Source organism: Dendrobium catenatum, unplaced genomic scaffold (assembly GCF_001605985.2).
Source record: "Dendrobium catenatum unplaced genomic scaffold, ASM160598v2 fragScaff_scaffold_847, whole genome shotgun sequence".
NCBI classification, from domain to species: Eukaryota; Viridiplantae; Streptophyta; class Magnoliopsida; order Asparagales; family Orchidaceae; genus Dendrobium; species Dendrobium catenatum.
The window spans coordinates 3,803,927-3,819,686 of NW_021319309.1; the positions used below are offsets into that span (position 1 = coordinate 3,803,927).

Below are 15,760 nucleotides of genomic sequence, written 5' to 3' on the forward strand. Positions count from 1 at the left end.
AATATCTACATGATCATATTAGAATGTGCATAATGATTTAATTTAGAGCATACTAAAAGTTACATAGTAAAACTTTGCTAAAAAAAATAAGATATCACATATTTTACCTATTAAGATCAAATTAAAACTACTTCAATTTTGGAGGATTGATAGCATTACAAATATGAGCTTTAGAATTGTTAAACATTGACTTTTAGAAATTGGAAGTCATTGAGCATTATATTCTTCAAAACTTAAAACTAAATAACTTCAGCAATCAAAACAAACATAAAATTAATTCAAAATTTCTAAAATATTAAAACTTGAATCAAATCCACCTTCAACGATCTTAAACAAACAAACTCAATTGAAGGAAACTTCAAACAAATAAAGCCTAAGATCTATCCAAGCCACACAGCCTTATACATACACTTTAGATGGTTTACTATGATAACTAACTCTAGCATAGGCTAGGCCAGTGGCTTGATTTAGATTGCTTTTAGTGTCATGCCTAGAGAATACTCTCATGTTTGATGTGTTTATTTTTTGTATTATGGATGTCATATTAAGATTTTTTGTTGGTGCACATTTGGAGTAGGCTCTTAGGCCATTTTATATTTACTTGTATACACTTATATAGTATTGCATATGTGCATTTTTTTATATTGCTCTTATATATTCTTGCAAAATAGAATGTACCTAGTCAATGATGTAAATGCAAATGTAAAGACATTGATGTAAATGTAAATATATTAGATACTTGTATAGCGAGATTGAGTTGTACGATGTCAAGAGTTATAAAAATTTGAAAATGGTTGTTTATATATATACTTGCAGGTTAAAAAAGAAAATGATTATACTTATCTTAAAGATCATTATCTTTCAAAATTCTATAGAAGATTCGAAAGACAAAAGATAGAAAACTGAAATAAGCAATCATATTTAAATAAATATATGGACAAATCATGCTGCACAAAATTTGTTTAAACTATATTTAGATTTCTTTAGTCAAATCAACATAGATTGATATTATATCATCTCAAAGAACAGACTAATATCTCATTATCAATTCCAAAAGAGAAACATTCAATTTATTTTCATGCCCAAACACAGCATAGGGAATATTCAATTCACCCCAAAGGATAAAATGCATATTCACTAATCTTTATGACTATGAATTTATAACAATGTAAATATTTTTATAATCAAAATGTCATAAGAAATACTCAATTCATCCCTAAGAATAAAAGAAATATTCATTTATCATTTTAATCATGAAAGTATATTAATGAATTTATTTTCAAAATCAAATTATATAAAAAAATATTCAATTCATCCATAAAGTTTAGGCTTGTGTCCACAAATTTTTTCCCAACCTTAAAAAGAAATTATGATAGGATTTACTTTATAATGGGTTCTAAACTCTATATACAAGAAAGCACCTATAGTTAATTACATCTCTCAAGAGAATACTCTTGATTAAAATGAAGACTAAGAATTTTTCAAATACATATAGATTTAAAAAAAATATTTGGGCTAACAAAATTTCAATATATAGGTTTTAGATTATAAATTCTATAGTTGCATTTAGAATTTAGATTTAGATTTTTTATTTTGAAAGAATAAAATAGAACAGGTATGTGTAGAGACTAAGGGGTGTATACAATTTGGGCTTACATTTTCCTAGAGTGAGTTGCTAGCTAACAATCCTTAAGGACAATCAATCATCACATGAATGCAAGATTAGATAGGCTCTATCCTAGGAATCAAAGAATGATTGTTTAGGAAACTTTATATCAGTATTTTATAATATGTATATGATGACGTAGTGAAATGATGCATCAACAATAATGTAAATAAAAGAACTTGTATTCATTTATAATTTCAAAGTGCAACCAAGAATATGATGTAAAGAAAAGGTGGTGAAGCTCCACCAAGAAGTTTGGATTTCTACTCCTACATAAAGTAGTTGAATATGATTGTTTATTTTTTATCTTCAATCTTCTGAATGCTAGATATTATATAGTATTCCAAAAGATAATGATCTTCAAAAGAAGAATAATAATTTCATTTTGGAACCTATATATGTATATAAACAATCATTTTCAATCTTTTATAACTCTTGACATTATACAACTCAATGTAACTATATAGAGATATAGAAAATTTACATTTACTTCATTACTTTTATATTTTTCTTTTACATCATTTCCCAGGTATATTCTACTTTGTAGGAATATAAAAGAGCACTTACATAAAACTGCATTGATGAAATGGTGAAGTATTTGCAGTTATCTACACAGAAATTTAAATTGAAATAAGACTGCATTGCTATGAATTTTAACTTCAATCTCTAGTGCACCATCAGAAAGTAAACATGATACCTAGAGGATAGAAAATAAACACGCAAATATGAGTACCCTCTAAGCAAGGCCCTCCAAGCAAACCAAATCAAATCATCGGTCTAGCCTAGGTTAAAGTTAGTAGTCTTAGAAAATCATTTGTGTGTGAAGAAACCTATGTGGCTTGGATAGGTCCTAGGTTTTATTAGTTTAAAATTATCTATAATAATTTTAATTTATTTAAGGTCTTTAAAAGGTGGTTTGAATTTAAAAATTTAATGATTTTATATTTTAAATATTATTTTAGAGAGGATTTTAATTGTTATAATTGTTTCTTCTAGATTTTATAGAATATATCATTCAATAACTTCTAAATATCATAAGCTATTTCTAAACAAGTTCTAGGCTCATATTTGTAATGCTATCAGTCCTCGAAAACTAGGGTAGATGGATAGCATAAAGTCTTTCTTTTTAATCAAGTATTTTGGTCCTTAAAGCTTCTCAATTTAAGTTTGATTGATTGTTGATTTGTTGAATTTATAATTTTAATATTTACATTATGTCAAATTCACTCGTGGCTTTATCACAACGGACGAAATGATCAAGGCCTCCTAAGAACATATAGCCCCACCGCAAATCGAGGTAGTTTAGCCTAAAAACATCATCGGTAGAGTGTTGGTTATTTATTTTACAGTTGTTATTTGATTTAATTCATTATATTGAAGATATACTAAATTTTTGATGATTTATTGAGTTTTTTTATTTAAATAAATATTTTAATGCATTTAATACTGGGTCTATTTCTTGACTTTTTAATTTGCATTGGTTTCTAAAATTTTTTATTTTTTCATAAATATTAAATCTCATTATGAGTTCAACTTCTTTGAGTTCACTAGATTTGAATTTTTTTTTAATTAGGTATGAATTTTACAAGTTTAACGTATTTTTATGCATTGAGTTTGACCAAATGGTTACTTTTCTATTTATAATAATTTCTTAAGTTTTTATAATTTTCATAAATACTAGACCCAAAGAGGAGTAAAATACCTTTGAGCTACCAAATTTGGATTTTTAGAGAATTAGTTATAGATTTTTGAAGTTTGGTAAAATTTATATTTATTTAATTAATTAATTAGAGAAATTTTTTTATTTTTAACCAAATTAAGTTCAAACCTCTTGAAATCTTCTTCAAATATTAGAGATGATTTATAGAGATAATTTTAAGTGTTTTAAATTATTTTGGTTTTTCATATATATTTTTAATTTTTTTATTGTAATTAAATATTGATATTTCTTGATTTTTAAGTTAATTTTTTTTTCAAATATTTGTTTTTTGAGTTTTTTTTTTTCTGTTAAGCTTTTAATTCTACGTATTTTTATATATTATATGTATTTTTTAGATTTAAAATTAATTTATTATGAATTTTCAAAAAAATTAAGTCGATTATATATATGAATCTTGGGTTTATTAAAAGACAAAGCAAATGATTTCCAAATACAAAAAAATTTGAAACATAAGTACATGCATATATTTGCTTCAAACCCACTAAATTTGGGCTCATAAAATCCTCCCTTGTTTGAAAAATGAATCACCAAAGCTAAATGCATTTATAGCTTTAATGATTTGTTTTACGAGCTAGACTCATTGGATTTGAGTGAAATCAATGGCTAACTAACAATTTAACATAACATTAAATGCACACAAAAACTCAACACCTAATGTCCTATGGATTCTTGGTTATGGATTTTTAAATTCATAGGTTAAATGATGACCTATGAACTTGAAAAATTCATTTGTCCTTAAACTATTCAAATTGAATTAAATTTTTTTGGAAATTTGTTAGGCAAGCCCAAGAAACAATCCCTTCAATTAAATCACATGGGGGCCTATATCTTATAAATAATTCAAGAACCCTAGAGGGTATTTCTGGAATTATAATTAATGTGTTACTGACGATGACTTAACTCTATGGGGGTAAAGTACTCAAGCTGAATTCATAGAGCCTAAGAACATGTAATTTTGACATGTGGATGAGGAGAAATAAATGTTCAAAGTTCTACTAATTTTCTGTGAAATTTGAATCCCTCATATACACAGCCAGCTCCCTTTCCATGCGGCGCAATCTGATTGGTCACCTCAACATTATTGCACTAACGGTATAAATGCGGGATTGTTGTGAGTCATCGGATCAAGATAGAGCAATTCTGATTTAAAGGTTCGAAACCATGGGATCGAAGTATGAAACGAGATACTACAAAATTAGGACCATCATTTCAAATGAACGGCCTTAATTTCATCATCAAACTCCAATTCATTTTACTTACAATATGCATTTTTCGGTAAGATCTAGAAGATTGGCTAGATATATTTGGATAAAATTTTACATAGAGCATTAGTAGAACGGTCTGATTTGTGTGGATTGAATGTTTCTTTCACACTTGCCCGGACCTAGCTAAGATGAAGCTCAGGAATTGAAGATTACCTAAGGTAAAGTTCCAATTACCTCAACCTAGCTTTAGGCTTGATCGAATGAGTCCAAGGAACCTTTCTTCTCGAGATGTCTCGACTCGAATAAGACTTGAAAGGAAGTTTCACTTTCATGATTGAAAGATCGTTGTAGCTCACTTAAAACTGCTGGAGGACCTTAAATGAACTTTTGGAAAGTAGGGGGAAGGAAGCTCTCACACTTAGGATGCTAACAAAATATAAAAGAACCCCTATTTAGAGAAAACTCTAGCTATTTTTAGATTTTTAAAATATACATAGATGAGATTTAGGCTTTGTCAGGCTACCTTGAACCACTAGTCGATTCAAGGAGGTCTCATAGCATTCTTGAAGTTTTCACAGCTTTAGTTCACCTAGGTTGCATGGGCTGGCTGAACTCGTCGGGTCACATGGTCGATTTTCAAGATTGCGGCTGAATCAGACCACCACCTATGGGGCAGCTCAGGTGGCAGAGCTTCTGGAGAGTTCTTGAACTCAAATCAGGTGCCACCTATGCTTGGGAAAGTTAGGTGTGAAACTATGCTCATTTATGCACTTTTGGTGACATTAGGCTAACCCAATGTGTTGACTTAGGTTAGCAAAAAGGCTAGATTGACCAAGATAAATGTAATGAGCAATAGGGAATGAATGGAAGTGTTAACTTGAATCAATTGGATGTCGTTTAAAATTGATTTAATGCATGGTGATTTTTACCACTTGGGTCAAGCAAAGTGCCTAACCCAAGTTGGCTCAATGCATGGGTTACCTAGAGTTAGTTGATAGGAATGCTTTGGATAGCTCTATAGATTCAAATAGGTTTAGTTAAGCCTTAGTCAATATATTTGCAAAAAGGCCTTCAATGTATGCATGCTTGGTCAACCAAGTTGACTCATGGGTTGGGGTTTAGTTAATTACATTCCAAATGATGTATTTAAACACTTTGGAAGAGGTTTCAAAGATTGGGGAAAGCTTATATGCATGAGATGTATGTTAAAGCCGTTAAAGATGCAATTGGTCAACCTATGTTGACTTGGTCAACTAGGTCAACCCATGGGTTAAGGTTGGGCTCAACCCATTCCAAATGATGTGTTGAACACATTGGAAAAGGTTTCATGCAATGGTATAGTTCATATGTATGAGATGTAGCTTTAGGATTTAATGGTTTCATAAAGTCAACCTAAGTTGACTTGGTTAAACAAAGATAATCATAACTTAGGTTTTAGTTTAATGTGTCAAATTAAACTCTAAATATGTTTAGAATAGGTTTTGTGATTTAGTTTAACTAATCCATATTGAGGTTTAAGAAAAATTCAATTTTTAAGGTATAAGGTTTTAGGGTATTGGGGCAACTAAAGTTAATAAAGGTTTAATATTGATATAATGCATCATGCTAATGATGATGATCATTATCAATGAGTTTGGATAGGCCTCCAGGGACATGCCTAATTAATATGTAAGTGATAAATCATGAATCTAAGGTCATTTAGTCAGAATTCAAGGAAATAAAAATTTCCCCAAAAATAGGTTATAGACTAAGGGGTTCTCAATATGATTTTAATATAGATTTTGGAGTTTTGAACTGATCAATGAGTTTAGTCACTTGATTAGATGATTTAGGAGGATTTACAATTTGAAATGCTTTGATCAATGATAATCATTGATGATCGTTAGCGATTGAATAGGTGATAAGCTGATTCTCATCAAGGATATTCAACTGATGGATTTAGGGCTTGATTTTAATTTTTGAATTGATCAATGGAGTTCAATGATTGAGGGAATGTCAGGCTTTGGAATGATCATATCACTAACAATCAAGGGTGATTTTCAAGTGGTAGATCAGATAATGAAATGACAGTCAAGGGTGATTGTCAAGTGATGGTTTCAAAGCTCAATGATGAAATCACCGTGCCAAAACACAGTGATAAGTTTGATTTAAATTTTGAAATGTATTTTAATGATTTAGGTCTAAGGATTGGTGTTTGATTAAGTGGAATTGACCTCATTCAAAAATAGGATAAACAATATAATGTATATGAATAAAAATCCAGGCTTGTTGTTGGTATAGTCTGGCTTAAAGCAGACCCTAAATTGTACTTTAAGAAATTACAAAGGAATAAAAATTCTTTATTTATGCATTGTTGTTCATACATTATTTTATTGCAAGATCATGTACATATTGTAAAGTCTTGATTAAAGTCTTCTAAATTATAATTATTTTGGTTCCTAGGATTGAATCACTTAATCCTGTATTCAGGAGACATCAATTGCGATTAGGATTGTTAGCTAGCATCTCACTCTAAGCGTAAAAAAAAAAATAGTATACATCTCTCACTTTATTCACTTTATTCAAGAGTATTATGTTCACATAAATTATTTTGTTTCAAATATTCAGGAGACATCAATTGCGATTAGGATTGTTAGCTAGCATCTCACTCTAAGCGTAAAAAAAAAAAAAAAATAGTATACATCTCTCACTTTATGCACATTCGTTATGTTCTATCCTACCAAAAATTTTAAAATTTGATATCTAAATCTAAATTCTCAAATCCAAATTAAAGACTTACAATCTAAAGACTATATAGTGAAATCTTGATAGCCTAAGTATTTATTTTAAATTTATATGAATTTGAAAAATTTTAGACTTCACTTTATTCAAGAGTATTATGTTCACATATATTATTAACTATAGGAGCTTACCCTTATAGAAAGTCTAGAACCTAGTATTAAAATAAGCCCTATCATAATTTCTTACTAAGGTAGGGGAAGAATATATGGACGCAGACTTAGCTTTAAATATTGTTTTAGTTTCATGATCAAAATCATAAGTGAATCTTTTTTTATCCTTTAGAATGAATTGAATATTCCTTTTGTTATGTTTGATTATGAAAATAAATACAGTGCCTTACTTTCTTAATTAAAATGATAAGTGAATATTCTTTTTATCCTTCAAGATGAATTAAATATTCCTTATGATGTGTCTGATTATAAAAATAATTTGATGTTTCTCTTTTTAAATTGATAATGAAATATTAGTATATCTTTCAGGATTGTATAATGTTAATATATGCATATTTGAACAAAAGAAATATTTAAAATAAATTATGTGGTAAAGAACATAAAATTTGTTCACAAATATAGATAGTCATGTTGTAACTAATTAATTCATATCAATCAGCATGTTCTGTCATTGTTTATGTATGTCATGTCAATCTTTTATACATAATTAAAATTATCATATCATAATATAATAATCATATATCAATTTTGTATTAATTGAGTTGAAGATGGCATTATAGGTCATCAGGGCATCGACGATGATAAAGAGTGCCTTTTTTTTTACTGATGTTCTCCCTCTTGCTAAGTGATAGGTAGGGTGAGTACTTCCATCTCCCTTCCCTCTCCTAGGAAGTCATAGAGAGGTCCTATAATGGGGGTAAGCTAGGAAGTAAGCAATTTTATTTTGTTTCAAATATAAATTTGAAAGTAAAGTTCAAAGGACTTCACATGTCTCTTATAATACTTCTAATCTAATAGTTGGTGACTAGGGCAGTGATGACTACTATGCCATTAAACAACGGGATTGTCAGCAGCTTCACCGAAATTGGTAGGTGCGATGTCCATTATTGAAGTTTATGAAATGGAGGTCAAGTTCACCTCAACATGCATCTTCTTCACACTTGCTGGTGCATATGCTCGCCCATCACATAATTTGGCGGGTACTACTCCAGTAATGCATACTGAGCATGTATTGTTTCATTCATACCATTTTTCATGAATGCCTTGTCAAGTCGCCATCTTAGTTTGACGAGCTTGAACTCCTTCAACTCCGCTACTTTGATGAGATCTTTCAACAAGATTGTGAGTGGCAACTCTCCTCTATGTCGTGGACATGATCTTTATGGAAGACGCAATATCTTGAGGTATCATAAGCTTGCATGGTTGCCTTTATAGGAGGAAGTTGCTTGAATAACACCTTGTTATGAATGGCTTCAACTAACTTAACCATGGACACTCTCAGGGGAATGTACGTAGGGTAGGTTGTTGGGGGATTTCTTCATGATAAGAGTGAGTGGCACGAGGGAGCTCTTCCACCCTCGATGCTGGCGACCTTAACATCCTCGAGGGACTTAGAGTCACACACCCCTTATAATTCTCTATGTGATAACGATAATGTTAAGGATTAAGTCCCGATCACTCCTATACATGGGACAAAATCATCCCCATCTCTCCCTCATCACTTCTCTCATTTTGTGGCAATTTTATGGGACAAGTGGTTGAGGAGAATTCAACCACCTTGTCAAATTCTTCAGTATTAACATGATTGTTGGCCATCTCCAATAGCTCGGCGAGTGTTTTCGTCTATTGGACACCCTGTGTATAACTAAAGTGAACATATCTCGGTTCCTAGGTCATCACAGCCTAGGCGATAGGCTGCAAATCCTTCATTTTCAGCATCTCCCTTTGGAACCTCACTATTCAGTTCCTTAGTGAGTCCCTTAGCTCCTACTTCATCGTCAATAGAGCTTGCAAGCTTTTTTAGGGCTTTTGGGCATTTGCAAATTAAGTTACAAATATTCGCTTAAATTCATCAAAAGACATTATCACTCCTAGAAGCAGGCTAGTGAAACACCCGAGTGTCAACTCCTTAAGTGTGTTGAAGAGAACCCGACTCTTAGGGAGTCATCCAGACCTAATAAAAAAGTCATTGACTCTAAAGTTGTCACATGATAACTGAGGGTTGATCTTGCCTTTGTAAGACTCCAAGGTACCTTGAACTTCATAGGCAGCCTCGCCTCAGCAATTACCCTAAAAACACTAAGCTCAAGCTTATCTCCTCTAGTCCGCTAGGCCAATGAGATGTAGTATGTGTCACTCATCCATGTGTAAGTGTAGTCAAGCATTGGCATGGAAGTGAATGCTCAGTCTGGGCCCCATCAACAAAATATTGAGTCAGAAGATCCATCAGAAATGCTATCAACTTACACTCAGCCCTAGAGGCAACTCAAGGCATCTTCGATTTTCTTCGTGATATGCTCTTCCATCTCCTGCAAGTTGTAACAGATGGTGTATTCAAGGTTCTCCATATTTACTTAGGGCTATTATGGAAGTTGCACATCATCTTATGCATGCAATCTCATTATTGGTTTCGATGCACGCTCACCACGCCTAAGAAGATGTTAAATCCAAATTTTTTCGTGGATGATACCCGACTTTACAAGCAAGTCAACGCAATGATTTAGAACTTGTATGTAAAAATGGAAAGTGTAGAGAGAGTTAAGGGAGCAATAAAAGAACTATAAATCTCAAACTATTATAGACTATCCACTATTAGAGAAATTCAAGTCCCACAACTATTCCTCAACATATTTTATTTATAGGGCTTTAGGGGTTACGGAAATAGTTATATATATATATATATATATATATAATATAAGAATATAAACTATACAAACCACCCATACAATGCTACATGTTAATCTAAACATGTGTTGCCTCATGATAGGCTGGAGAAAGATGAAATCAACTAGCGAGCTCTCTATGGACACGCTCAATGGCAATTAGTAGGCTCCAATTGAGTCTACAAGTGAGTCCTATTGAATGGTCGGACATGACTTGTCTTGTCTAGAAAATATCGGATTGTCTAGAGGAAAAAAAGTAAGTGAAATCTTACAGGAACAGAGATTTAAGCATAATAGTATTAGCTAAATAGCACGAGGCATTGTTTTAAAAGGCGTCTTCCTATAACTAAGCTTGGGGGGTGGAGCCAATGGAGAGGTAACGACGAGGGATCTCCAATTTGTCCATTGTTAGATGAGCTCCTCAGTTGGCTCAAATGAGTAGAGCCCACTAATCCCAAGTGAAATATCTTTTATTGTTTCAGAAGAGTGCTCCAAATGAATGCCTCCTAAGAGAGAGTATCATTGTTATGACTCAATAAGAACTTTTGAAGGAATTTATGAGTATATGAGTATACATGCACATTTCTTAATTGTTGAACATGATGGAAGGGGAATGTTTCCTCCAATTTACTAACTAGAACAAATGGAGGTGGAAACCCCAAGTTAGCGTTGAACTACAAAGTAATGCAAAATAATTTTGGTATTAAATTTTGCAACAAATAATTAAGAATAAAACAAGCAAGTTCCTGCAAGTTTTAACACTTTATTTACAAGGGTGAGAGGTAACGACGAGGGACATTCAATTTGCCTCATGCAAGATGAGCTTCTTAGTATGCTCGAGTGAGTAGAGCCCACTAATCTTAGGCAAAATATTTTTTATGATCCCAGAAGAGCACTCCAAAGGAAAATGTCTTGAGAAAGACTATCCTTGTTATGACCCAATAACTATTTGTGAAGGCATTTATGAGTATACAAACACATTTCTTTACAGTTGAACATGATGGAAGGGGAATATTTCTTCCAATTTACAAACTAGAACAAATGGAGGTAAAAATCCCAAATAAGTGTTGAATTCCAAAGTGCAAAAAAAATTTGGTACTCAATTTTGCAACAAATATTAAAGAATAAAACAAGCTAGTTCCCGTCATTTTTCACGTTTTATGTACTAGTGTGAGAGGTAACCACGAGGGATCTCCAATTTGCCCCAATGCAAAATGTGCTCCTTAGTAGGCTCAAGATAGTAGAGCCCACTAATCTTAGGCAATATATATTTATGGTCCTAGACGAGTAATCTAAAGGAACATCTTTTGAGAGAGAGTATCCTTGTTATATGACCCAGTAACTATTTGTGAAAGTATTTATGAGTATACAGGCACAATTCTGAACTTCTTAACTGTTGAAAATGATGGAAGGGAAATATTTCTTCCAATTTACTAACTAGAACAAATGGAATTGGAAATCCCAATTAGTGTTGAACTCCCATGTGGTGCAACAAAAATTGGTAATAAATTTTGCAACAAATATTTAAGAATAAAACAAACAAGATCCTGCCATTTTCCACACAAGAAGCACTAGATTTATAAATTCTGGTACTTACGCAGAAAGAAGAGATTACGGTATGTACTAACAAATATCCATAAAAAAAGGGTAAACGTTTTGGGCGAAAAAATGGGCAGCACATACAAAACCATTGATGGGCTTAACTTGCAGGCTAATGCATGTTTACAACTTCCATTGACCTGAAACCTATAAAATTTAGAGAAAAAAAAGATGAAAATGTCCTTAAATTCTACACTAACCCGGAAAAAAAAAAAACTTCAATTCTCTTCTCTCTTTCCTTCAGAACTGGGTGAGGGTTCTTGAATCGCTAATCTTCCATCTCTGAAAACTCCGCCACTCTGTTGACCCCCTAGATAGCCAAAAAGGATGATCCAAAAACAGAAATAGGAACTGAGACCAAAAGTGTATGGAGCAATTCATGAATTCGAAAATTCAGAAATAAAATCTCTGTTACGCGGACCAAAATAACCACTTCAAATAACGAAAAATATGATTTGCCAAGAAAGACAGTTATATGGAAATGAGACTTATTGTCCTTTTGACCAAATATATTACTTATGCATTCTTTTACAAAGCCTCTATATATTTTAAACTAGCACTCCATCTTGTGCCGTGGGAATAGTTCTTCAATTTTCAATAAATTTCTCTAGAATATTTTCTCTTGTAATTAATTCAAATGGATTTTGGATTCCCGTTATAGAGAAAAATGTTACCTGCTGTGAGACTTGGGATGTCCCTTGTAAGAGTGGTTCTATCAACTTGGCTTAGCGCATGCTCAGGATTCACTTGAATGGATAAAGGAAAACTGCTGATCTGCCTTCCAATCTCTTCACTATGTACTTTAACTTCACCGGCTGAAGGGGACATAGCAGGCCTCTGAGAGTAGGTAGTAGACCATGAACCTCCAGTTGATCCAGCCAATGCCATTATCACTTCAGCCTGTTGAGCAGTGCAAATGATTAATTGATTGATTATAAATGATAAGAAATATATAGTTCAAAAAACAAAGAACATTCACTAGTGTAGTAAGCAGCAGAGCCCTGCATTGGGTACCCATACCCACACCCACCCACGTACCCACACATACCCAATGGGCATGGGTGGGTATGGGTACGCCCATAGCCTTGTGGATGGGTATGGGTGGGTACTCAACATCAGAGGAGAACCAATTTACATTACTAATCATCATATACATGCAGTATATTATAATAATCCTTACTACACAGTGCGCAACACTTAACCGCGTCACGATCATGATAAATTTTGAAATGTGGCTTGAAAGTTTGCAGTCAAAGAAAATGACAAAAAACCTCAAGGCCATTATTCTATGGCAGACTGCATTCAATAAGCTTGGAAAGTGGGTGGGTGTGGGTGGGTATGACATCCGGAAAATCACCATAGGTGGGTGTGGGTGGGCAAAGCCCGCCAGTGCAGAGCATGGGTACCCAATGGGTACCCAACCAAGACCCCATGTAGGGCTCTGGTAAGCAGGAATATTACTTCTGAAGTTCTTTTTTGACAATAAGTGAGAAATGATACAGTGAAGCAAGAATATTACCAATGCATGATCTCACAGCCCTAAAAACATATACACAACTTGAATAAAGTATTCAAATCTCCATCAACTTGCTGATTGAACTTAAAACTTTGTGGGCTCCGAAAATTCGCCCTCATTTTGTGAGGACTTTATGATCTGAGTTCAAGTTTCATATAGGCACAAGCCCCTATAATTAATTACCCCTCCTAATAACGAGAGAAAACTTTCGATTAAGGCTACTCGTCAAACAAATACGTAGTAAACGGTTTATAGTAGCAACATAATTTAGTATTTGAAAATTTAATATTTAAAATTAGAAATTTACCACCTTACACTTAAAGCGGATGGTGGGGGGGAGTGATGATAGACCTGATTGAGATCTCATAGTTTTGTCATCCCAGTTCAATATGGTCAATGGTCTACTTAGTCATTGGAGGTAGTTGACCTAACTTGATAGAAGAATTCTTGTTAGCAGTCATGAGTTGCTTTGTCCAAAGGTACCATGTAGACCTGGGATGAATATTTATTTAGGGGGGACAAATTTGAATCAACCTTAATTAACAAAAGGCTTTGTGCCCTGTCGGTCATATCCGATTGATTCATTACTTAAGGATTTAGTGTCGTTGGAAAGCACACGGGCACTAACCATGAACACAATTTAGTGGTGTCATTTGGCAATAGAACCATCCAGTCATAGAGTCCTCGTCATAACCGTTTACCTGTGGTGCCATTTAGTAGCAAAACTACCGGTTAGAGGTCACACGCCACGTCCTTACTAGCAAAAGATGATTTGAGAAAGAATCTAGTAATATTCTTAACCAAACAATTCCCCTTTGTAAACTCAAGTTATTTTCATATTTATCTACCTCGATAAACTATTGCGGAGGTGGATGGATATTTTCTTGCCGAGTGTTTAGTTGTTTTAATTTTAATTTTAAATATTTTAGGTTTTGGTGATTTTTGAATTTTGAATTTTTCGTGAAGATTTGGGAGGCATTTTTAAATGTTTGGGGTCCCCTCCAACTAAAATTTTCTGTCAACAAGGTCGTCATCGGGGTACTTATGGGAAATTTCACTTTGTTGGTAGGACCTTATCAACTATGTCTACTTGCTGACAGAGGATCGAGTTCGTCATCGGCTTTATGCCTTTATTAGTAAATTTTTTTGTTATAAACCTTAATGGCCTAATATGAACGTATAAATAAATATCTCAGTCGGTGTCACGACCGTACATTTGTTTGACGGTCGAGCCGTGTCGACTCATATCTACTCAAATAGAAGGATCAGGTTGGAACTTAAATTCATTCCTTAACTTACACAGCATCCTTAAACATTATGTGTGTGCGTACATCAATTAATTATTTTGTGCGAACATCGAACGCCGTCTAGAGACCAACCAGAAAGTGCCATGTCACCCCTTGCTCGGTACCACTGATGTGGTGCATCTGGTTGGTCTCCGGACGACATTCTGCTTCCGGTTTCCGCACAGAATAATTTCTCGCATACATCACACTCATCTTGGGCCATGCAGGTGTACGTTTACATGCATTTTATGTGATGCAATTGTATAGTAGTTGTATGCATGTAGTGCAACGAGTGTACACAACATATTTGCATGTATGATATATCTTGCATTTGTGAATTATTTAGTTGCAGTTTGTGATATTTTGCATGTTACATGGTGGCTTAATACAATACCGTATGATATGTATGTATAATATGTTCATACATTACTTTCTTGCCTACACAATGCATTAGCATGATAGTTCAATGTTTACATATAGTGTCTAATGTGTTTTCATGTTAGCATTGCTTGCACAATGCATTAACATGATGATTCAGTGTTCATATGTAGTAACTGATGTATTTACATGTTAGAATAGCACGATGCTGCTATGCAGCATATTTTACATGTTCGGTAGATTGCTTACGTAACACATTTCCTATATTGCAATATGTATATGCACGATGCATTTTGTATATTAATTCAATGTGTCTCCACAGCGTAGCATTGCATCTTGAATGATGTGCTTGCATAGTGTACCTCGTGTATTGAAATTTGTATGTTTTGCATGTCTTTTAGAGCTTTTCAAAATGTATATGTGTGTTCTAAACATGACAATGCACCCTTCAATGCATGAGGGTGTTTTTGCAAAATTTGAATATAACTAGTTATGCAGGTGATGATCATTTGGAAATGCATAATTTCTATTTATGAGCTTGTCAACACCTTCTGTCTGCTTGTATGAATGTTGCGGATTAGGTGACTTTATTTAGCAGCGCGTTGGGTCTCGTTTCATCTTATGCAAGCTATTTTTTTCTTCAATATTCAGCCCGTAGGAGTGTATTTTTGCCAGCAAATACACTATATAATGCATCAAGAGCCTTCCATCTGTGCTCAGAATTTTTTTACTAAAAATTCTTTGCTTCTTGCTTGAAAGTAAATCGTAGCGTTTAA

The 15,760-nt window shown here is 33.2% G+C and overlaps 1 protein-coding gene across 1 annotated transcript in view; it reads right to left on the reverse strand.

Moving 5' to 3' along the window:
• Window positions 1–11,736: 11,736 nt before the first annotated feature.
• The window catches only part of LOC110096617 (protein TIFY 8), a 46,430-nt gene continuing 42,406 nt past the window's right edge, over window positions 11,737–15,760 (reverse strand). The window contains exons 5-6 of the mRNA XM_020822652.2: window positions 12,479–12,704; window positions 11,737–12,114 (exon numbers count right to left, since the gene is read on the reverse strand). Coding sequence (XP_020678311.1) covers window positions 12,023–12,114; window positions 12,479–12,704 — 318 coding nt within the window. The 3' untranslated portion in view covers window positions 11,737–12,022. The remainder of the gene's footprint in view (window positions 12,115–12,478; window positions 12,705–15,760) is intronic.